At 30.1% G+C, this 25,652-nt stretch overlaps 1 protein-coding gene across 1 annotated transcript in view; it reads right to left on the bottom strand.

The window, feature by feature from the left end:
- LOC124367985 overlaps positions 1-25,652 on the bottom strand; it is a 59,770-nt gene that overhangs the window by 22,090 nt on the left and 12,028 nt on the right. The window contains exon 2 of the mRNA XM_046825248.1: positions 15,702-15,820. Coding sequence (XP_046681204.1) covers positions 15,702-15,820 — 119 coding nt within the window. The remainder of the gene's footprint in view (positions 1-15,701; positions 15,821-25,652) is intronic.

Genomic DNA, 25,652 nt, shown 5'->3' with positions numbered 1-25,652 from the left:
AGTGTTACCATTAGCTACTTAAGGCTTAGCTACACAAACAATTTTAAAAAAGGTACTTTATTTTAGTTACAAATTCAGTATGGATCGAGTAATGTTACCATTAGCTGCTTAAGGCTGCACAAACTATTTTAAAAGGGTACTTCATTTTAGTTACAAATTTAGTATTGGTGGAAAAACTGTTACCATTAGCTACTTAAGGCTTAGCTGCACAGACAATTTTAAAAAGATACTTCATTTTAGTTACAAATTCAATACTGATGGAGAATTGTTACCATTAGCTACTTAAGGCTTTGCTGCACAGACAATTTTAAAAAGATACTTCATTTTAGTTACAAATTCAATACTGATGGACAACTGTTACCATTAGCTTACTTAAGGCTTAGCTGCACAGACAATTTTAAAAAGATACTTCATTTTAGTTACAAATTCAATACTGATGGAGAATTGTTACCATTAGCTACTTAAGGCTTAACTGCAGAAACAATTATTTTGTAAAAGCCTTTTCAACAATTGACTTCTCTTTTTAAATCAGTCATTTCCAGAATATATCCTTGAGTTATGAGTCTATTTATATTGAACATCAATCATGTAATTTCAAGTAAAATATTCAACATTTATGAATTACTTAACATGAATTTTTTTTATTAAATAATTTATGTTAGTTAATGCTTAATTAGTTAGTGCTAATCCACAGTGGTGTTGGATTATTTCCATTTAATCTGAAAGGTTGAACCATGGACTTCTTCTTTACCTTGGACCGAAAAAGTACTGGGTAATGTTGAGCCAGCCTTAATAAGTTGAATAAGACAATAATTAACGCACTCACATTAGAATGACTTAAGGAAGATAGGCAACAAGAGAACTTTCAAAACGGAATTAGTCTTTTTCCTGAAAATCCCTCTTCATAACTTAAACCTGAAATTTAAAACCTAGAATATCGACAAAGAACGGACTACAACGATCAAACTGTCCAAAACAATTAGGACCAAAAATGGACTACAGAGGAATGCGGAGTGACACAACATCCTATAAATACAGTTAAAATGGCCATTAATTATTTGAACGATTGACAAGCACCAAAATTTAAGTTAACATGTCAATCTATGATTGTTATTCAAATATTGCAACTTACTGTAATATTTCAATGTTATTTTCAAAAGCATTGAAAATTAAGAAAAGATGTTATTGTTTTAACACCGGATATTTACTTTTTGTACACATTCATTGTTTTACACATACCACGGTTGCTCGCTTGAATGTATATGTGAGTGTGTGTTTATAAGTTTTTCACCGAAACTGAGAATGTGCCATTTCACATGCACACGATAAATGTGTTAGATAGGTTTTCTTAAAACGTGCAAGAAGAACATTGGAATAGCAGACAAATGGTTATTACCACTTCAGACTTCAACTTATAACTTGCTTTACAATATTTTTGTGGGGATGGGGCAATCCTTACACTTACTGAGTACTTATTTCTTTGTGACATGGATTTTTGGATTTTAGATTCTGCGTGATTATTTAATGCAGTTATTTATTTGATAATGAAAAATACTATACACAAAAAATTGTATGAATAGAACACATTAAAAATATATTCATGTAGTTCAAATAATTTGAAATACATACCACAATAGATATGCTGAGAATTTGAAATTCATATGTATTAGGAAAACATTTCTATGTTTTGTTTTGTCTAATTAGAACACATATATTATTTGATGATTTTATATCAGAATTATACTAATCAAAGATGGACTTTATATAATTTTTTTTAAATTTATTTTTACTTTGCTTTAAAAATAGAAACTACATGGGCAATATTAAAATATATTGGTTGCACACAGTGCTGTTTTGAAAATTAAACTTGTAAACAAAACAGCACAATTTTATATGTACATTAAGTACTCCTTGCATATTTTGTCATTTACAAAACAGCATATTTCAGTTTGTTGAACATATGTTTAAAGCAATCATGGTGTTTTAAAAGAACACTAGTGTTTCTTTTAGTTACTTTTTTGATAAAAATATACAAGCTCTATTAACAATAAAGCACCACCTAAAATTGTAATTAAAGTAAATATAAGATTCCAAGTCGGGAAACTTAGTGTTTTACTTTTTTACAAGAACATTATGGCAAATGTCTGATATCTACTTATCCTTTTGAATTTTTAAACACTTACTAATCTAAATTGAAGACAATAATCAAACATGTAAAGTGTTAAATTTGTTCTCTGTTATCAAAGCCAATTAAGAGTTATATATATTAAAAAATAAAACTAGAAATATTATCACATACACTGCTCTTCACATTAAAAAAACCGTGAATCGACAAGGAAACAAGAGTAATCCACACTTAATCACGACACTGAAACTGGAAAAATCCAACACCACTGATAAAGACTGAAGAAACAGCAGACACACTGAAGAGACAAGACAAGAGCAGATAAGACTTGTGAACCGCATTACACAGAACAGAACAGCTGTGCCGACAGACTGACATTGCCAGGTGACTTTCACTGTGTCAGTGCCCAGCTGATCTGTGGTGGTTTACTCAATATTGCCAACCGTTATCTCACTCACAAACTGATAATGCTCTCATCCATCTCCAACAGTATCCCAAGTTATCTACTGAGTGCAATATTTACCATCTGTTTCTTTCCCATAACAACTGCGGACATAATAAACTTGGTCTTGAACAATTAGAGCTTGTATGATTTTTTTGTATTCGCCCACATACAATCAATTGAAAAGTATTTTTTACCCATACAGGACTTCATATTTGTTGACAATGGACAATTAATTTTTTATGACAGCTCTATCTACACCAGAGACATTTTAAGCAGTAAGCTAGTCATAAACATTTGAGAATACTGCTGAAACCCATTTGCAATTTTTTTTTATCTCCCTAGGAATTGAAGAAGTGATGTTTAGGTTACAGAGCTGTATAGTTTGTACAGCTGTAGTGAAATAACACTTAGAGAATATGCATATTAGAAACTGCCTGTTTCACTAAAGGACAACATCTAGCTTTGGAGTTAATTCAACAATATAACACTAGACACTGGGAATTTAAGACTATAGAAAACCATTTCCACAGAAAATAAAACTCATTAAATTGGACACTGTAACACAAAACTGTTAATTTAAGAACTATGATTTTTTTTACAATACAGACAGGTGTTACAAGACACAAGATAGAACATTCTGTTTTTATTGGATCTTGTTCACTTGGAACTGACCAATGGACAATACCACTGAGTTGTTGTTGAGAGTTAATAACGAATGATTCTGTTGTCATACTATTAAAAAAAGTTGATACAAAAATTACTGGGAGTAAAAGAAAAATAATGTTGTTAGAACATTGAAGATAAAAACGAGTGATGATATCATCTTAGTCTGAGTAATACAGATGTACTATCTGTGGCTTGACTGGTTGTGCAGCCATAATGCATAATGCTTGCTAGATCGTTGATGGAACTACTAAGTCTGTATTATAAAAACGCTATAAGATTTAACTAAAACAAATTACTTAACACATCTCACTATCCTGAAAACATTTAATTTCTAACGTGGACAACTTTGGGCTCTGGACATTATAAAAAATAGTGTACCTAATTTTTTTTATTTTTAAGGGCCATTTTCACATGTGTGGAGTTAAATAGTTAGTAGATAACTGTAAACTTAACAGATACACCATTACACAATACTTAAGAACTGTAAACAAACGGTATTGTAATGAGTAATTATTCACAAATTTAATAATTGCAAGCTTTTTAATAATGTGACAAAACTTATAAACACCCATTTTACTCCTGACAAAAATTTGCTAAGCACTGGAGAGAAAAGACCATTGATAGCATTTTGTGAATAAACCTTATTTACAAATTTATGCATTATTGCTCATAAAAATTGGCTACGTGTTAGAAAAATAAAATTTACTTTAATGATATGTTATACCGTACAGTGAAAGCCTCCTTCTTTCAATAGTTCATATGCTAAAACAGTTTTTAAACAAAATATGTAAATCGCTAATACATTGAATTTTATTTACTAAAATTAAACTTTTTTTACAAATACAATAAGATTTTTTTATTGAGACATTTTGGTACCTACTGTATAAACATTGTTTCCAAGCCATGCAGTTTCAAAAAAACATTTGTATTCATTTTTTAGACAAAATACATGTATGTGAACAGAACCACATGTCGTACAGGATAGTCCACAAAGCTCGTATTTTTTTAGATTTCGTCCCAACAGGACTCAAACAGAGAGACCAACCGTTTTTTTAAGATGCCGAAATAAGCTACACCTTGAAAACATTGCCACTGGCATGAAGGTACAAAGTTTGGCACACCGACTGACTACTAATTGTTACAGCCGAGCAGTTATTAGACGCGGCCCCTTCGCGCTGTTTGAACACAGCCAACACGATCGTACATCTGTGAAATCGACTTAATTATGTAGAGCGTGAACAGAATCAACCAATTTGTGTGGATTTGATGTATCCGTCCATTTGGACCTGTTGAAATCACAAATATGGATGACATAAAACAATTTTCTCCACCAAAATATTGCAGGTTTTTTTTAATCCCCTGTTAAAATACCATATATAAACGCTTTTTTTAAGTATCAATTTTTGTTACCACAGAGGAAAAAACATTAATAATCTTGAAGCTAATGAACTCTATATTTAATTGTAAGAAATCTAAATTTAAGAAACTTTGGAACCATTATACAGTGTGTGTGCGTAGTACATTTTTGAAGACTTCTCGTCTTCACTGAAAAGATACATTACATTGAACTACATGAATCCCGTTATAATTGTTCTTTACATAATGAGGTTATGGTTCTTTAAATAAAAATCAAAATGTCTACAATAATCTGTTGTTTTTTCACCACTTAGTACCTCAACTCCTAAATACTTCCTATGTTGTACATTAGGTTTAATAATGGTTTTATGACACATATATGCGTTGCTTGTACACAGATCTGATGATTTTGTGACAAATATCAGAAACCAGCATAAAACCCAGCATTCCAATATGACAAAACCACTGAATCTTATGAGTTCTGAATCTTATGAGATAAATCATTAGTCTGGTGGTAACATTGTCTATAATGATCTCCAATTATTAATTCACACATTTATCAGTTTCTAAAACTTGGCCTGTTCTAAGAGAGGACACCCAGTTTGTTCTTCTTCTGAATAATAAAACCATATTTTAGGCAGTTTTTACTCTGTTTTTCGTATATACTTTGGAGTTATACTATGTGACAATTGGAATTAATGTACCATTTAAGTGGGAATGATAGGAAGATGCCGTCCGTGCATCCAAAGTTCCGCATTTAACAAGGGGCTATAGTGAAAAACTAATTTTTAAAATAAAAACTCGTCTCAAATCCTTAACTTTCTCACTCTGGAACTTCGGATTTCAGTGTCTAATTCTAATGAAATTGTTCAAAATACTGTTATAGGTTAATTATTAATGGTTTTTATATTCAAAAGAAAATTTCTTAAAGAAAAACCTATACGTACTGAATATAAATTATTTTTAAAAAAAATGTATACAGGTAATCTTATCTTTAGCATTGATACACTATGAATGTCTGCAAGTTTCTGGGGTGATTCATTTATGGATTTTAAACAAGTTCCTATTTACAAAGCAGTTTTAAACTTCAACCCCGTGTAAAAAACAGAATCTCAAATACTCGACCAGCAACTGGCTAGCATTCCATCTTAATATATTATGTACTGTGAAAAGAGTTGATCCTCCATCTTTACCGGAAACCACATATGCTACATTTTTACTGTTTTGTACAAACACTAATTCTCTCTTTCAAACTGATGATGATGTATAACAAATTACACCTAAATAAAATTTATAAAATTGTCACACTGAATGTACTAGTTTATAGTATACTGATGTAAGTGGCTAGATGCAAAGAATGGCAGACTTCAGCTATCTATGAATATTACGCATAAAGACACGTCACTTGGTACAATGTGTTATAATTATTGAGCTTCTCAGACTTTTTGGTAAATTTTACCAAAATTTACATCAATACTATTTTACAGCTGTATAATTGCTAAGCAAAACTGAGATTGCAAAAACCATTTACATGAAATTTTGAACTCATATGACCCCAAACAAGTAAAACAACCTTTGTGTGTCTCACTCAAAGGCTGAGCACTTCAAACCAATTAAAAGCCGTGGTGAACTGTTCTTTGCGTTTACGAGTCGTGGCTTCCACGTCTCTTCATTCGTTCTGATATTTTTGAAATTTTCCGGATGGAAAAATTTGAATGATACATGGACAAAGAATGGAAAAGAAAGTCATAAATTATTTTGATAACTTGTAAAAATAATCTATCTGGCTCAGTCGGAAGAAGTAGGTAGATCTTGAGACAAGCAAAATATTATTTATTTAATCTCAAGACATTTATATGTGTACGTAATATATTGAAAACTGTTTGAGATACAAAAAACTTGTTTATAATAAAACTTTTAGTAAAGCTTATAAGTATTCCAGAACAATGTTTATAAATAGTAAAATTGTGAATATTTTTAGGTTTGAAAGGCCACCATAATGAAACGAAATAGCGTACCAAGCTAACCAATGAACTCATTCAAAATATTTAAAAGATCAATATTTGTGCCATTTTCAACTTGTTTGGGCTACTGGGACAGTTGTCATTTTCACAAGCCACGTTATATAGCACAGACACATACACAGTACATAAAAACTTTTGAGCAGGGGTGATTTTGGGTTCTGGATATCATCTTAATTGAAGTTATATAGATCTTTTCCGTAAAAGTTACTATGAGAACAATAGCAATAGGCTTATTTTGTATACAAAATGTACCTAATATATGAAATATTTGCTTTAAACCTTTCTAGAATAACAGTTTGAATGCCCTGAAAATGTATAAAAGTTTTTAAAAACGTATTGGATTTTTTTGTAACAAGTTGTGATTTAGTAAAAATAAATTTTCACAACTTTTAAGTAAAATGTCACAATATATGGGGCTGGAAATATTTTTATTTCTGCCCGTCATCTGTCCGCACAATATCTCATAAAGGAGCTGACCTACAGACTTGAAATTTTACATGAGCTTCATTTCTATATGAAGAATACTGAGTTTGTTTGAAGAGATGTAATGTCCAAACAATGTAAATAGTTTGTTTGAGCTTATTTTTCACTGTTTTCTTTTGGATCTCTTCGGAAGAAAATTACTCCAGATTCCAAGAGTCAAGTAAGTGACAGCGTCAGATTCCAGACACTGCACTAAGAGGAAGTGAACTGGAGCTAAACTCAACATTCTCATTTCACATGTGATGACAGTGTCAGTGGAACTTGTGTCACATTTCACACAGCAAATATTGTTGCACATTTTGTTTATCTTAATATATTTTGAGCACTGTTCCATTACAGGACATAATTAAAAACTACACCTCAAAACAAATTGGAAAGTATGAGCATCATATATTCCTCCATAAACATTTACAAATACAATGGGTCTTTAAAATCGAAAAATTAAAAAAAAAATCACAATAGAATTTAAGTTATTACATGCTACACCAGGTCTAAAAGTTCAAATAAGTAATTGAATACTCTTATACATTCTAAATCTGTATTATACTAGCAATAAAACTTGTAAGAATATCAATTTCCTATCTTCCTGTATAAGAAAGGGGCAAAAATTATTATTGGAACTTGTATTTCCACTAGTATTTATAATTAATTTATATAATCTAAGAGACGAGGTGAGATTATTAAGAGATAGCAAAGTGACAACTAAATGTATACATTTTTATTCTTAAGAATAAAGACGACTGACAATTTTTTAGACTAAACTATAAACTTTCATGTAAGTCTAAACATGCCAATTACTGCTAATAACTTCTGAACCAATAACAGCAATTACATAATGCGAGTTAATGCCCCAATGCCTGATAAGCAAATGTACAATGCAAGCAAGCAATGCAATTCAATCTGCCACGGGTAAAGTTAAAAGCTTGTACATCCCTGTAATAAAAGTGTGCATAAAGAGCGCATTGAACAGTACCTACACAATTAAGTGGAAACTATTAGTAAATTCCAACTGTAGAGTTACTTTTTTGTTCATTATTGTTACTGCCTTATATTATACATTATTCTAAACACGTTAAGCGCTGGGTTGTTCAGATAGGCTTGGCAGCTGCTGCACTTCTGTTAAGTAACATGACAGCTGATCGGAACGAGATACACAGATGTAAAATTTTACTTAAACGTGCGTTGCCGGCCATTAGTGCATCGTAGCAGTACACTGTTGAACTTTTTTAACAGAATCAAACCTTCTTTGACACAGGAAGGACACAACTGTAACTGATGATAAAGCAGTTTGTTTAATGACAAACGTTAATGTACTGGGTTTTGTCGTCATAATAATGACAGTTATTATGATTTCAATTGGAAAATTAAAATAGCAACTTTGACAATTAGTTATTACAACACACAAATAGATAAAGATAATTACAGCCGGCAGACTAAACCAGCAAGTGATTTTATATTGTATAAATACAAGATCATAAGTATGAAAGAGAGCAGGATGAAAGTCAAAAATCAATTTGGCAATTTGCATAATCTACTATACTACTGAATCCTGGGTAGAAAAGGAATAACAATATCTAAGAAAAGAATTTTGAATAATTTGCAAAGAATTAGACATGTACTTTCGGATAAAAAAGTATAGATACCCGAGTTTGAATGTTAATCACAAACTAACTGGTAGAGCTACAATAATCGGAGTTACCCACTCGAAACCCACGCTTCTTGTACCACTTTCAGTTTTTGCGCTAAAACTAATTTATTTACCAAAAGACTCACACAAAACTATTCATTTTCTGAAACTAGACTAAATTTGTGACCTTTAGGCTATCTTGGAATTTGAAATTTATACACTTAACTATATTTTCCAGGCACACCATACCTCCTTTTTTTTATATACAAAAAAACAGAAAAATTTCCCCACTCACCATAAATAAATCCTAATGAAAATATTTACCTTAGTTACTTATTATCATTGTATTATACTATTCATTGTGAACAAAATGATAAAAAATACAGTTAGGTTTACAGTAAAAAAACCTATTGTTTACAGATTTTAGAAATATACCTTTCAAAACTGGGAAAAAAACGGCTTGGCGTTTAAGGATAATACTAGTTAACGGCAGTCGGCAGGTTAAGACCAACTAAACAAAATACAAGCCGAAAATGCCCTTCTTAATACAGTAACAAAATAATTCATTTAAGTATGTCAATCAATTTTTATTACTTTTATACATATTTTAAAATATTAACAGTAAACAAATTTTATAATAGAAATTTTTTATCTCCAAACCTACAAAATTGGGGTTTTTTCAATTTTAATCAATGTGGAAATAACAAAATATTACTTTCGACATGTAAAATATTCGTTTATCACAATTTGTTTAGGTAACAACAGTTTAAAATTTATAAGTAGCAATAAAAGTGACCAAAAGCACATGAAAAATCAACAGGACATAGACTACTTGTAATGTTTAATATGCAGACCTATATCTGAAAGAAAAAACATTTCAAAATTTCCTGGCTTATTAAAGTTCACATTAAACATTAGAACCATGGAGGATGGCGGAACAGAAGAGTCCTAGCAAATGATTAGTCAGATGCTACAAGTGGTTTGTCCTTCCTAAGGTTGGAGAGTTGGCCAACAACCTTTTTAACCTCTACACTTCTGCTCCAACAACTCCACTGACTGTCACTAGCATACTTATATTAACTACAACTGAGAGAGTGCAGTATATGTTCTTGACTTGACATTCGCTTATCATTTTAATTAAAAGATTGGTATTTTATTCTATTCACATTGATATTAGTTTGTATTCTATAACTGTAAGTGTGGTAGAGGTTGTAATAAAACTTTGAAGTAACATTGAAACAAAAAAAGACGCAATATTATAACAAAAATAATTATAACTGAAAGAATACAGTAGAGTTCTTGACAATCGCTTATCATTTTGTTGAAAAGATTGGTATTTTATTTTATACGCATTGATATTTGTGTTGTATAGTTCTGTAAGTGTAGTAGAGGTTGTAATAAAACTTTGAAGTAACATTAAAACAAAAAAAGACACAATATTATAAAAAAAATAATTTTTTAATTTTCATTACTTTCTTTGATTTTTTTATTTAAGTAACTAATTTTGAATTTTGCAGAAATTATATTTTTTATTAAGCTCTAAAATATTTGTATGTTATAACTACTATACTATTAAACCATTATAGCATTATAAACCGTATTAACGAACAAAAATATAAGTTTTTTGTATTCAACTATATGAAAACTTATTGTTTTAATAAATTAATTAAAAAATAATGCTGTAGAAAAACATTACTGTTCTAACTTTAGTTGAAAATTATCTCTACTCAATCTACGATGTTTCAATGCAGAAATTAAATCATGGCTTACAAGTATCACGTACAATAAAAAAATATTAAAAAAATGAAATAAACTACTTACACGGAGATATCGGGACTTACAAATAATGCACTTTTTCACACATCACTGACACAATAGATCACCCACTGCACTTCACAACAGGTACTTAAAATAAAACAGAGATAACATTTGTATCGACAACACAAAAACACTGAGACAAATTACACCGGTTGAGATCCACAGCTGCCTTTTCAGAGTGACCGGTATCGGTTCTGATCCCAGTGAAGGTCCACACCAAAATAACACTGAACGCACACGAACGGACAGACAGACAGACAGACAGACAGACAGTTGGCCGATAGCCAGCAACTACGACACTGCCATTCACTCGTTACTGGTTATATCAGAACAATAAGAGTTTTAAGAGGTCAGCCTACAATTATGACGACGCTATCGGATATAATATAGATAAGAGTAACCAGCTGACTCCTTATCACAAAGTCGTTGTTAAAAACTTTGTCAGTATATGCAACTATAAATTTAAACTGACAGTTCTATTTGTCACAGTGGTATGCAATTCTCAAATTCTAAATACTAAACAGTGATCAATACATAAATTGATTTTGGACATTCAAACATTAAAAAATGATTCAAGGAAAAGTATGTCCAAAAATGCTTTGCTTTTTGTCAGTCTGCCCATATTTGTTTTTGGAATATAATTTTCATTTATCAGTAGTTTGAAATAGAGCGTTAAAATTTGGTGGTACAGGAATCATCAGATTAAGTTTCCTTTTCACCTATTGAAAATGGGAACAGTTAAAAATTCTTGATGTTGAATTCCATAAATACTGTAAGTTTGTAAGAATACACCTACGTTAGTAATAGAAGTTGAGTATTGTATTATAAACAAATACTATAGACAAATATTTACTATTGTACAATAGTTTTCTGTTATCACAATGTAATAAAAAAACTGGTACATAGTCAATGATTAAAACTAAATAACTAAACTTATTCTAAAATATTACTTACGATACATATTTTATTGATACAAAAACGTTATAAAACATAAAAAAACATTGATTAAATGCAAGGCTTACACACATTTTAAATTTTTTTTAAAAGATAGCTTATATTTGTATTACTCGTTTACATCATAAACTGTCTTCAAAGAATTCATTTACACTATAATATATTTTTTGACAAAGTGCTTCTTTTATTTCTTTTGTAAATGTAGATAAGGGAAGTTTTTTATATGCCTGTGGAATATTATTATATAATTTCAAACCTAGATAAAGAGGACTAGTTTCAAATATTTTAGTTTATGCGCCGGATATTGTAACAAATTACAATTTCTTGTGTGATATCTATGATAAAATTTGTATTTTTCAAATTGATCAAGATTTGTATGTACTAATTTGAGCATTTCAAAAATATATATACATGGCAAAGTAAAGATATACATTTTTTTTAATAACGGTTTACATGTTGTTCTTGAGTTGCAATGACCTATTGTTCTAATATTGATTTTTGACTAATAGAGTTTTTGCACAACTGAGCACAAGAGGCACTGTTCCTGATTGAAAAAAACTATTGCAGTGTATAAATATAATAAATATAAACCTGATAAATAATGATGTATTTAACACCAGTTAACTAGTTTTACACTTTGAATTCACACCTGATTGTGGCTGGCATTTTTGACGTTGAAAGGTTAAATTTTAAATTGCTGAACAATTGTACATTTCTTTTACATCAAATGATATCAGGTTTAGGAAAATACAGTGATATTTACCTGAAATATCAAGCGTTTTATTTAATGCACTCAATACTGCATTTAACCTAATGTAATGCAACAATTAATATTAAAAGGACTCAGCATTCAAATTTGATACACAGCATATGTCAAAGCATTATCGTTTTACAGTCAATAAAAAACCACATTTGTATATTTATGTTAGTTAAATTATTTATATTGGTACAAATATCTATTCACGCCTTGAACTTGATACTATACAGAATGTGGCATTCATTTTTATCTCGAATGCATAAGATAATTACAAATTTAAATGAAGATAATTACAAATTTAAATGTTTAATCTCTGTAACATAACTTGGTTTTTATAATAGCATTAAAACTATATTTAATCCTTTAATAACGATTTGAAATTCCAGGTTAGTATTTGTTATCAATTTTCATGGTATAAGTTTCTTGTATAAAAGTTTTTAACCTGTACAAATTTAAATGTATTAGTAAAAAACTTACACTTTTCATTAAATCTAACAAATTACGATTTTAAACCTATTGGTAATTAACATAAAGACACACATATAAAATTTGAGCATTCTGTACCAATCTAAAATAACATATATAAACAGATTGACAGACAGAAAGAGTTTTTAGAGATTTTTTCCACTGAGTTATTTTACTGTTTTGATGCTTTGAACCTATGACCTAAGTATTTGTTACCTGTTATGAAAGAATCTATTCGCTAGATATTTATTAGAACCCTGATTAGATTGATTATATTATAATTTAAGAGGATGATCATCTTTATTTATCACATTAGAAACTGAAATTGCGGCAAAATACATTTTGATTATTTTAATATAGCTTGGGTTGACAAAAAGCTGAAATAAATAAAAGCATTGTGGCTTTGTTCAGTATAGTACTATAGTAGCCTAGTTCTAGCAGGTGTGCTTTTACTTTTCTTGCAAAAGAGTTTATTTTTGTCTCTGACTTTACTTTAGAAGGCAGGGCAATAGCTTCACTCCATGATATGTTCAATATTTCTTAGACTACATATCAATAAAAATTTTAATGTAAAAATTTACATTTGTAAGACACCAGTAGGTATAGCGTTACAAACATACATTTATATTCAGTATTTTTAATAATATTTATGCCTAGTCTTTGTTTTAAGAATTTTTACAACTTTTTTTTTGAAATTAATTAATAAACTATCAACTATATCATTGACACATAAATACACAAACCATATTTTATCATAACTTTTATTACACTTACAAATAGAAACTGTTCACTCTAATTATACAAAACACCACTGGAAAATCGTTTTCAGAACAGAAGTCAGCAATTCCCTCCATCTGTTGATGAGAAAACTGTATATACAAACGTAAACTGTACTCACTATGTTGACATGCACATCAAATTATATATATTTCAAACTAGATAATACTATGTTCTGTATACAGTACACTCACAACAGTGCAAACACTCTTCATTCCTGTTCACTGACAAAGCAAATACATTTCACGAACTAGCAGGGTAATAATAAATAGCATGCCTACTAGTTTAAAAGAAAATAATTAAATATAATGATTACCAGGAGACAAAATAATACAACATTAAACTAACAATACTTCACAATATGATTTTAGGTTTGCACGCAAATGAGAATTGGGGTAATCTTAGAATGTATTTTTAATGTTGAACATATGTTGAATGTATTTTTAATGTTGAACATATGTTTAACGTCTTTTTTCATGTTGAACGTATGGTGCATGAGACTGAACGTTGTAAAGCCTCACTTTCACACATACAACACGTTGATCAGTGTTTTGGCCGCGTTTGAGCTCCTTTAGTTTGTTGCTCCGATTCCAAAATTTAACACTCCAAGCCTCACCTATCGTCAATATATTTGACAACTCAGACTTTACTAAGCGCAATTTTCAATATTTTTTACACTAAAAATTCATTTCTTAAAACCATTGCACTGGGGCTATTACCGGTCAAATCGCATTATAGTCTATAACGTTCAAAAGTTTTTTCGTGTTTAGTGGTCTTTGGATTTCTTTTGGTCAGTATAAAACATTATTTTACATTGTTTGCATCAGCTGCTGTTCCCAGTAAAGATCGTGCAGCTGTTGTTAAAAATATTCAAAAAAACAATTTACCAATATAAACTTTACACCATTGTATATTTCTGTTTTCAGAACAAAATTTCCTACAATTTGGCTATTCAACATTTTAGATATATGTATTACTTTAAAAACATTTGGATACTTTTTTAGTCACAATTTCTTTTTTCTGAAGTAAGAAAATTTGTTTAATGTTACATTAGACAGGATGAAAGCATAGTTATAAAAAAATACAATCCTTTTATACATTAGTTATTAATATTTGTTATAGATTATACAAGAAAAGTGCAAAACCTCACAAATCAGGAATGCATTTCACATAATATGACGGATGGACGGGGGTTAAAACTATGAATTTGATATAGGTCCATTCTGGCTAAATGACAATTCCAGACCGTATAACACAAAACTAATTTTTAAAATCTGTTCAATATGCTCAAAGCAACTCTCTGAAACATTTTAGACGTCTTGTCTAAGATGGAATACATTGTCTTTTTGTATATTCAGTTGAAGGTGAAGGTGCTGAGTGTCTGTCCTCTTAGACATGATACCATGGCTGATGTATAATGTATCTTTATGTTACTTGCTCTCTCTGAAACTTCAAGGTTTCTTCTAGATGTTCACTCACTGTCTTCCACCAATTCAGATGAGGCTGCAGGGTTTCAGTGTATCAGTTGTGTCCTGGCACCCACAATCCAATGACTGATTCTTCATCTAGATGGTGCTGCTATCTTGTGGTAGAGTCAAACATTGTTTTCTACTAACGCCACATTCTTATTCGTTCCTCAGTGAGAGGACCGTATTTGTAATTATGCAATCATGTACCAATCTCCATTGTTCATGACTTTCTATGTATGAATGAGTGTCTTTCCACAAAATCACGGTGCACAAAAATATTGTAAGGGCACAAGAATAACGTGGAATTTCATAACAAATTTTCTAATCCATTTTATTGAGCTCACCTTTTATACTAAATTATGTGTTAATTATATTCATTTTTGTTTAATATTCACCCAGATGCAGATAAGGATGTTTACACTAAGTATGCATGTGTTGTCTAATACACAAACCATTTGGCCTTATGGAAAAAAAAATACAATTGAAATGATCAGTAGCTCAAATTATTCCCTATATACTGGATACAACACGTGACATTTTACTGCAGAAAAACTTGTTAAAGGCCCTCTTTGACTCATTAGCCAACCCAAGGAATACATTATAACGTTGCCCTGTAAGAAAAAAATGTCACAACTGATCTAAGCAACTAGTTTTGTTACAACATATACGTCTTTCTCGTTTCAGTACAATATAGGTCTATGAAAGCGATGTTGTGTGAGAAATATGTAACTGTACCTGTGAGCGCCTCAGCGTCGCGTGTGTTGATGCGAGTTCGGGCTAGGGGGTGGTCACGTCGGGGGCGAGTGGTGGACCCAGCCTCACCCTCCACGCCCGCCAGCTTGCCGCCCCGCCGCCTGCAACCACATTAAAAACAATGTATAAATCGTTGAAGAACTTTGAAGTCAATATTTATACACACACACACATGTTCTATCAGAACAAGAAAATTTTTTACACACCTGAAGACCAAAATAATTCACAAAGTACTTAAAAAGAGAACAAAACTAATTAATTTTGTTTTCCCACTATTTAAGTATATAATGTAACTGGCATAGTGTCAATTTTTACAATTTTAAAGTTATATAGCCACGTTTTAAGCCATTTTGTGTTGACTGGCCACAGTCACAATATTTCACTTGATGTCTGTATGTTTTTTGTAAAAAGAATGTATAAAAATCGGTTGCCAAGTTATCTCTACATAAAAACGCATCCTTGTACTGGTTGGTTCCACATTTCTTAAATTTCCAATGTTCACTTAGCAGAAATTAAAAAAATATTATGTCTTTTATATTCTGGAGTTTCAATGTTTAATTGTTCCCAAAAGCTTTAAATAAGCTCTCTACACAACGCCAAGTTCCACATAGCTAGTAGTATGATGGCCAAGTAGTATGATAGCCAAGTAGTATGATGGCCAAGTAGTAAGCCAAGTAGTATGATAGCCAAGTAGTATGATGGCCAAGTAGTATGATGGCCAAGCAGTATGATGGCCAAGTAGTATGATAGCCAAGTAGTATGATAGCCAAGTAGTATGATAGCCAAGTAGTATGATGGTCAAGTAGTATGATGGCCAAGTAGCATGATGGCCAATGCACAAACTTGATTTTTTAATAATTTATTTATCTTATTCGATCTTAAAATTGAAAAGTTCAAAAAATTGTAATCGTCTATTGAATAGATCCTAATTAACTTTAACTGACTTTATTAAACTGTTATAAATTTCATCTATTGCTAATTACCCCACACAAACCTATTATAAAATTGGTATAAAACCTGGACCTATGTAACAGATTTATTACAATCACAGATTTCCATACTCATATACACATATGTACACTGCCAAAGTCAATGAAATCCAAACCTAGAAATCTTACTGATCAGTGACAAGACGTAATTATGACCAGTCAACAGAATTTAGTATACATTGTAGGTGTTCCTTACTTATTGGATATATATATATATATATATATATATATATATATATATATATATATAAATTCTTCACTCATTTAAAATCAAACAATCCAATAGTGTAGATTTTATTTTCTTCAGTTCTTTCGCTTTCAAGCAAAGGCACACACAACTAAAAACCTCCAAAACTGTATTCTGTTATGTGAGTCTGACGGTGCTGCTGTCCTTAAAAACTTAAGGACTCTCAAAAATAAAATCTGGTTAACGGGCTGTTTGATTTTGAATTAATGACGAGTTCTGAATGTTATGCTGGGTTCCATTGATGGTAGTACTACAAAACTGACTGCCATTGGAATCTAATAAAACTCTTTTCTCTCTCTCTCCTGTAGCCAGGGAAGTTAAAATCAGTTTATAAAACTGAGATGGGAAAGGTAGCAGTTAGATTGTTTTTTATTTAATTAAAGGTTTATAAACTTTAAAGAAAATTAAACTTTTTATGTTTCCTGAAGATCAGCAGATCAGTGTTAACTAAATTGTGTAATTGTTTATTAAATTGATTTTTACTACCATAAATACAACACAGAGATATACAAAATGGTACAACACATAAAATGTCTCAGATTTAAAAATTACAAGATGAAAACCTAAAACACTCCGAGTGAGTATTGATCAAATATCAAAAGGGTGGCAGGTACGAAAGTGTGTTGTTCATCACAGGTCAAATTCAATACAATTTGAATCCTTTAGAAGATTAAAAACATCACAGTGCACACACTTGCAACCACGACGACCTTCAACATTATCTTTATAGTTTTTTAGTGACGCTCGGAACACAAAGTTATCTCAAGTACTTAAACACATGCCTGACAAATGTCACATAGGAAGGCTTGAACACATCTCGGTTTAATATTACTCTAGTGTTTTTGTCAAGTCTTCTGAAACACAATAGCTACTTGAGTTCAAAGCAAATATGACTTCGGAAATTACTTCTCGCTTCGAGATGAAGAACTCATACTGATACAGCTGAGTAAAGAAACTTATGAGGTTCATTACTGTGAATGATTCAAGTAATACCAGGTGGAGCATTGAGTTGGTTGGGCTTTTTTTTAATAATTAAATAATTTTAAGAAACAAATTATCTAGTAAGCACTGCAGTTTAGAGTTAGCTAAACTGTAACAACTTACAATTTTGCTCTTTCTTAGTTTTTTGTTCCTTTAGTTTTCCAACATATTTTAATTCTCTTTTATTTGTACAAATTAATTATAATTCATATATAAAGTTTTTATAGCATTTTTCTAGTGAGGAATCTGATAATTAAACTACGCATATTTAGAATATTGCATCCATACAAAATTCAGGATAGCCAAATTTTACAAGCATGTACAGGATGTACAAGTTTTTTTCTCTAGTAGAAATCATAGTTAATACATCAAAAACTTAAAGACTTAAACACAACACTATAAAGTTACACAGTACAAATAAATAAATTTATTAGTTTATAATAACATACCACATAATAAAACTCATAAAAGCCACACTGAAATAACACGGTCTGTACAGTGCGATAAACCAAATGAAACTAAGTTAAACCGTTTCATCACATTTTTATCTGGTTAACGAAAATCACCTGTGCACATTACACATTACACCGATAACTGATAAATCATGATTAAAGAGTGTTATCAGAATTACAGAAATAAACTACTAGAAAACTGGGACAGAGAATGCAAGACTACAATAAATTACATGTGCTATATGGGCCATTAAAATGAATTTGTTCATAGCAAATTATGAAGAAAAAGATATTGAGTTTTCTTAATAGGAAACAATATCTTCATCATAGTCAATACGGGTTTAGAGTAGGTTTGAAAACTGATGCTGTGCTCTTGGATTTTATGGATATTGCAACAGAAGGTATTAAAAACAGAACATGTTTAAGAGAACTTCTCTTAGATTTTAACAGGGTGTTGGAATAATCATTAAATTCTATTGAATTAATTGTCACTGTTCATTAAGGAAGTGCAGTACAGGTGGTTTCAAAGTTGTTTACAGAGCAGACATCAAAATGTCTAAATAAATATGATATTGAACAATATACGGGAATTAGTTATGGAGTACCACATGGTACGGGAATTAGTTATGGAGTACCACATGGGTTGGCACTGGATCCTCAATTGTTCATTAACTATATTAGTGAACATATGCTACTAGATTCAAAGAAAACTTGATTTCTTTGATGGAATAACCTGTGTTATTCGAATCCTAATTGGATGATGTAAATAGGGATAAAAATTCAGATTTGGAAACACTGAAATGGTAGTTTGTTAGTAGTAAGTAAAGAGAAAACAAAAATTTTAAAAACTTCATCAAAAGAGAGAACAGTTTTAGGTTAAAACGTGTTAAATAGATGTAATTCTTCATTAATGGATCAATCAAAATGCAATGCAATTACTAGTAGTACTAATGTTAAGTTTTTGAGAAGCATTTTAGATAGAGAATTAAGTGAAAACCCCATGTAATAAAACTAAAAAATAATTTATTTTAAAAAGTTGTTTTATATTTTGGGGAAGTTTGTCTCTGTTTTCGTACACAATAAGTTTATAATGGCAAAGTGTACTGAGGAGGGTGCTATAAAACCAATATTAATAACATTATTAAAATATTACTTGTACGAATGATAATGAGAACAATTGTGCTTGGATCTTTCTAAGTTTGTTTTTTCAAAATTTAAATATTTTACCAATTAGATAATTTTATTTATTGGATTTTAAAGATTTGTAACATAAGAACCATTCAGAGAATGTGAACCGTACATAAAAACCGTAAGCGTAGATGTAAAAACAGTTTTCCAGTTTCTAAACCAAGCAGCTCCTTTTATATAAAACCTTTCAAATTTGTTTTTCTAAGAATTTTTAGTTAACTAACAAACAATATTGAAACATAGAGAAACTAAAATGTATTTTAAAACATTTTAATAAATAGAGTGCTATAACACTATAACATAGTAGATATGTTAAATATTTAACAATACATTTTTTAATATTTTTTTGAACCCAAGATGTATGTGATTGATTTGGTAAAGCTTAAACTCAGTTATATAAAAAAACAAGCTGGAGTAAAAATTGTTTAATTACATTCTACAATAAAAATATTTTATTGCATTACGTAACGTAATATTTAAACAAACTTCATATTCTTCAATAATAATACATTTACCTGGCAATGGATTCTTAATAGTATCACTCCAGAAATACCACGAAAAACTTTAAAAAATACACTTCATAGCCACCTCTACGCAACACCCTCAGCCCAACTATTACCGGAGACAACTGATAACACAATGTCAAGCCTGTCTGTTGGTAATAATTATGTCCTGCTGAACAAACGTTCAAGGACGCAAACTTTTCTGATAATACGAGCTACACTAGAGACACACACCACATACATTTAAACACTCGGTCATAATCCAATACTGAGTTATAGTTGTTACTTTCTTGACTAATAAACCAGTCGCTATGTGAAAACAAATGAAAGAGAACATGAAAGGTCACTGATAACACAATTTGACCCGAGATAACAAACTGTTAACAGTTGCGATTTGTCAATCGCTAGTGACGGGACAACATTCAAATTATTTTTTGTGCTATGATATGTTTGAACCCATGTGAATAATGAACTTGTAGGGTGTACTTAGAGCTCTAAATATTATCTCTCTGATCTTTCAAAACTGAACTGAGGACTTTCGAGCTTTGAAGAATTGGAAATATTTGTGCAAACAGGCTCTCTTTTTTGACACCAAAATTGTAAACTTCTAGATTTTTTTTTCCAATGGTGCATAGTTCATCTCATGCTATAAAACATTATCCGGAAAGTTCAAAAGAATTGTGAAAATCTAAACTCGAAACTTTCCCAAATTTAGGTGGTTGATCAGGAAGAGCAGGTTAGGAAGAGGTCAGCTGTGGAAAGAGTTAGCCGCCGTAATGATTTACTTCAAATTAGAAGATACGATTAAAAATTCATCTCATTTTAAACTTTAAATATGAATCTGAATCTGGTAGGGTTCATTGTTGGGAAAAATACAAATGACACAAATCTCATTTTACATTTAACAAGAATTATTTATTTGTTACTATCCTTATCTAATTGTTTGTTAAATTCTATATAAAAATTGTATTACATATTATCATCTGTTGTAGTGTTACCTTTAGTTTGTAAGTATTAAATTTAGATGGTGCACTTTTTTCCTATTAATCATGTAATTGTATCACATGTTATGTGTAAATAAATAAGTATGACTCACACGTTCTACTGATTTTTTTTTAAAACACTAAAAAATCATTAAATGTCTTAGCATAAACACTGCTGTGGAGTAAAACCATTTCACTTGTTAGCTTTTTCAATTCACAAACACAAGAAATACAACTACTTCAAATATGTAATTTCAAACTAAGCATAAAAATAAAGCATATTCTAATTACTGATCATATGATATGATCAGTAAAAAAAGTAATAACTCAGTCAATCCCTGAACAATTTTGTAAAATTTGGTATCATTGGTTAGGTGATCACATTGCACATATTTATTTCATATATTGTGTATTAGTAAACAAAACCTTCAGTTTCTATGGAACTAAGTATTGAAAGTTGGAAAACTTTTGCTATTGTACAGACATATGTTTTTTTTGTGGTTACACTTAAGTACGAGTATGAGTACCAAAATTGTAGTGATGTGCCTTCAACAGTTTTTAAAATAAAAATATTTTTCTACAGAACATGTAGTGACAAAAGAAAAAATCATTCTAAGGTTTTTTTTTCATATTTAGATGTCTTAAAGAAAAATCTTTCAAATACAAGTCACTTGTTCTAGGATACCACTTACATGTATTCTTTAATGATTCCAATTTTAAATACTAATTTATTTTAGAAATTGAATTATGTAGATTATTGTTGAAATTAAAAATTATCACCATACATATTCGGATGTAATATATGTAGAGATTTAAAGGTACATCGCCGACAGACAATTGTAATAGTTTCTTCAACTTGATATCTACATTATTCATAAACAAAATATTAAGGCAACAATACATGTTGAAAGAATTAAAGAAAACACTAAACCATTGTGTTAGCCGCCGTAATGATTTACTTCAAATTAGAAGATACGATTAAAAATTCATCTCATTTTAAACTTTAAATATGAATCTGAATCTGGTAGGGTTCATTGTTGGGAAAAATACAAATGACACAAATCTCATTTTACATTTAACAAGAATTATTTATTTGTTACTATCCTTATCTAATTGTTTGTTAAATTCTATATAAAAATTGTATTACATATTATCATCTGTTGTAGTGTTACCTTTAGTTTGTAAGTATTAAATTTAGATGGTGCACTTTTTTCCTATTAATCATGTAATTGTATCATATGTTATGTGTAAATAAATAAGTATGACTCACACGTTCTACTGATTTTTTTTGTAAAACACTAAAAAATCATTAAATGTCTTAGCATAAACACTGCTGTGGAGTAAAACCATTTCACTTGTTAGCTTTTTCAATTCACAAACACAAGAAATACAACTACTTCAAATATGTAATTTCAAACTAAGCATAAAAATAAAGCATATTCTAATTACTGATCATATGATATGATCAGTAAAAAAAGTAATAACTCAGTCAATCCCTGAACAATTTTGTAAAATTTGGTATCATTGGTTAGGTGATCACATTGCACATATTTATTTCATATATTGTGTATTAGTAAACAAAACCTTCAGTTTCTATGGAACTAAGTATTGAAAGTTGGAAAACTTTTGCTATTGTACAGACATATGTTTTTTTTGTGGTTACACTTAAGTACGAGTATGAGTACCAAAATTGTAGTGATGTGCCTTCAACAGTTTTTAAAATAAAAATATTTTTCTACAGAACATGTAGTGACAAAAGAAAAAATCATTCTAAGGTTTTTTTTTTCATATTTAGATGTCTTAAAGAAAAATCTTTCAAATACAAGTCACTTGTTCTAGGATACCACTTACATGTATTCTTTAATGATTCCAATTTTAAATACTAATTTATTTTAGAAATTGAATTATGTAGATTATTGTTGAAATTAAAAATTATCACCATACATATTCGGATGTAATATATGTAGAGATTTAAAGGTACATCGCCGACAATTGTAATGGTTTCTTCAACTTGATATCTACATTATTCATAAACAAAATATTCAGGTAACAATACATGTTGAAAGAATTAAAGAAAACACTAAACCATTGTAAAATATGTTACTAATGATTTAAAATAAAACACTATTGTAATAAACTGAATTAAATCCACTTGAAATTTAGTAAACTAATCAATTTAAAAAAATTATACTTGAAATTAAGTAACTTAGTACAAAGTTAATGTAATATAATTTTAACAATATGTAATGCTAATACATAATGTTATTTTTAACCAATGCGTAAAAAAATTGCATTACTGACAGCAAATAATGTTTTAAGGGTGTAACAATAAACTTATTGCGGTACCTTTTGAGTTTCCCTGCGCACATACCCATTATTGAAAGGTGAACGTACACTTATGCAATGTAATTTTAGGGCTTCACTAGAATGGTACGGCAAGTGCTACCACAGTGAGATATAACCTACTGATCACTGCCAACGAGAAGTGTAAGGCAACTACGGTTGAGATAGAAAATTGGTAAATTACCTCCTTCAAGAGCACCCTCAACCAGACAGGTTTGGTAACAACCAGATAAGTCTCAACAACCAACAACCAGATACGTCTCGAGCCAGTTATTATTGGTTGGTCTTAACTGGTTAATAGATTAGAAAAAACACTCCTTGAAATTGTATCTCAATCTAATGAGATATCTTTTACAATAACACTCATGGATCCTGTTAAAAATTTTTAGTCAAAGTCAAAAATTGTGATATTCAATGGACAGTAATCTAAAGTAAAAAATTCTGATAAAAAGGTCAAATGTAAACTCCATGGATATAATATAAGGTATAAAAATGAAACTATTACAAGTTATCAGAGATTGGAATCTCCTGAGTAAACCCCTCCTCACCCTAAACCCCCTCTCCCTCCTCATATATTGGCCTTTAATTATTGCAGAGATAGCTTTGTAGGATGAAGATCACGGTTAGGCCAATAGTGTTTAATAAGAAATTTAAACAATTTGTGAAGATTATTAAACAGATAAAGGCATTTGCAATTGGGTTAAGAAATGATCAATACTTTCTTAATTCATAGTATTTTTGATATAAACAAATTAATCACGTAAATAGATTTCTGTTCTACTCTACTTTGGTTATATTGATGGCAATAATTATTTCAACGTTTCCTAACTTGAAAAATAGCAAATTCCCATACTCTTTATACCAAATATTTTCTGCCATATAAAACATTAATATAATCAAAATTGTTTATACAACTCTTTACAGGTTCACACTTAAAACGATTATAAAATATTCAATACTTAAACTAATATTCGTTCTTCCTTGGACTTTTCTTTAAAGGATTATAATTCAAAACAGGGGCAGACAGATAGACAGACAGACAAAGATACAATTTTAAAGATCTGGGGATTTTTTCAATAAATATTTGATTTTAATTTCTTCATGAGAACGATTCCAGATATATGTTAAACACATTATTTCTTTACTATGCTTTCTGAGTGAATTAATAAAAAAAGTTGCACAATGTTTAGAATAACAATTGCGTTATACATTTAATATAGTTAGTATAATTGTATATTCTTGCAGTATTTCCATACTCATTAGAGATGTTATTACAATTCTACAAATAAACATGTGTATACACTCGTATATATATATATTTGTATTTATACACATGTAATTTTGTATTCACCATACCAAAAGCTTTGAGGATTGCTATAAACTCAAAGCTATAAGCAAAATTAAACCTTGTGAAAATAGCTCTCGAAATGATTTGAATCTAAGGAATTATGAATTGGCACACCGACTTATATTAAAATCGAAACAACCATTTGAACTTTACAATCGCTAAATTATTGTTTTCAACTTGAATCCTTAGAATCTGATGTACAAATTTAATATTATGTTATATTATTTTAAAACTAATCAAATTTTGTTTCAATGCCAAAATTGTTATTTACATTATTAGAAATTTTGTTATCAAGTGTTTCTTCTTTTGTTTGTTAATTTTTATTCAGTGTACGTTTTTACAGTGTACTTGAAAAAGTTTTAAGCAATAACAACAAAATATTGTACAACAAATAATTTTGGTTTTCTTTTATATATTTATTTATTATATTAATATTATATAAGTGAGAGATCCAGGTTCGAGTCCTGGCGGAGCAAGTACTTTTGTGATTCAATGTTTAGTGAAATTATATATATATATATATATATATATATATATATATATGTGTATGTGTGTGTGTGTGTGTGTGTGTGTGTGTGTGTGTGTGTGTGTGTGTGTGTGTGTGTTATATTTTTGTGTTTTATCTATTACTATTCACAAAACTGATACTGATTGGGTGGAACGTTTTAATCACGTTCATTCAATTCAATTCTCCACGTATCGCCGACACTGAGTAATGAATGAAGCCGTACGACAAAGCAACAACAGGCGTGGGGAAGGAGGGAGAGTGAATGATCTAAACTTGCCCTTTGCTCAGCTGTTGAAGTGGGTCACAGATCAATACCGAATACAGTACCGCCGTTGTAGTAGGGCCTACATCCCGCAACATCTTATAGGTTGGCCTACGCCTTCTCCCTCAC

This window comes from Homalodisca vitripennis, chromosome 8 (genome assembly GCF_021130785.1).
Source record: "Homalodisca vitripennis isolate AUS2020 chromosome 8, UT_GWSS_2.1, whole genome shotgun sequence".
In the NCBI taxonomy this organism is placed as follows: domain Eukaryota; kingdom Metazoa; phylum Arthropoda; class Insecta; order Hemiptera; family Cicadellidae; genus Homalodisca; species Homalodisca vitripennis.
Note: the sequence above shows the minus strand (reverse complement) of the source record. Positions and strands in the feature narration are given on the sequence as shown.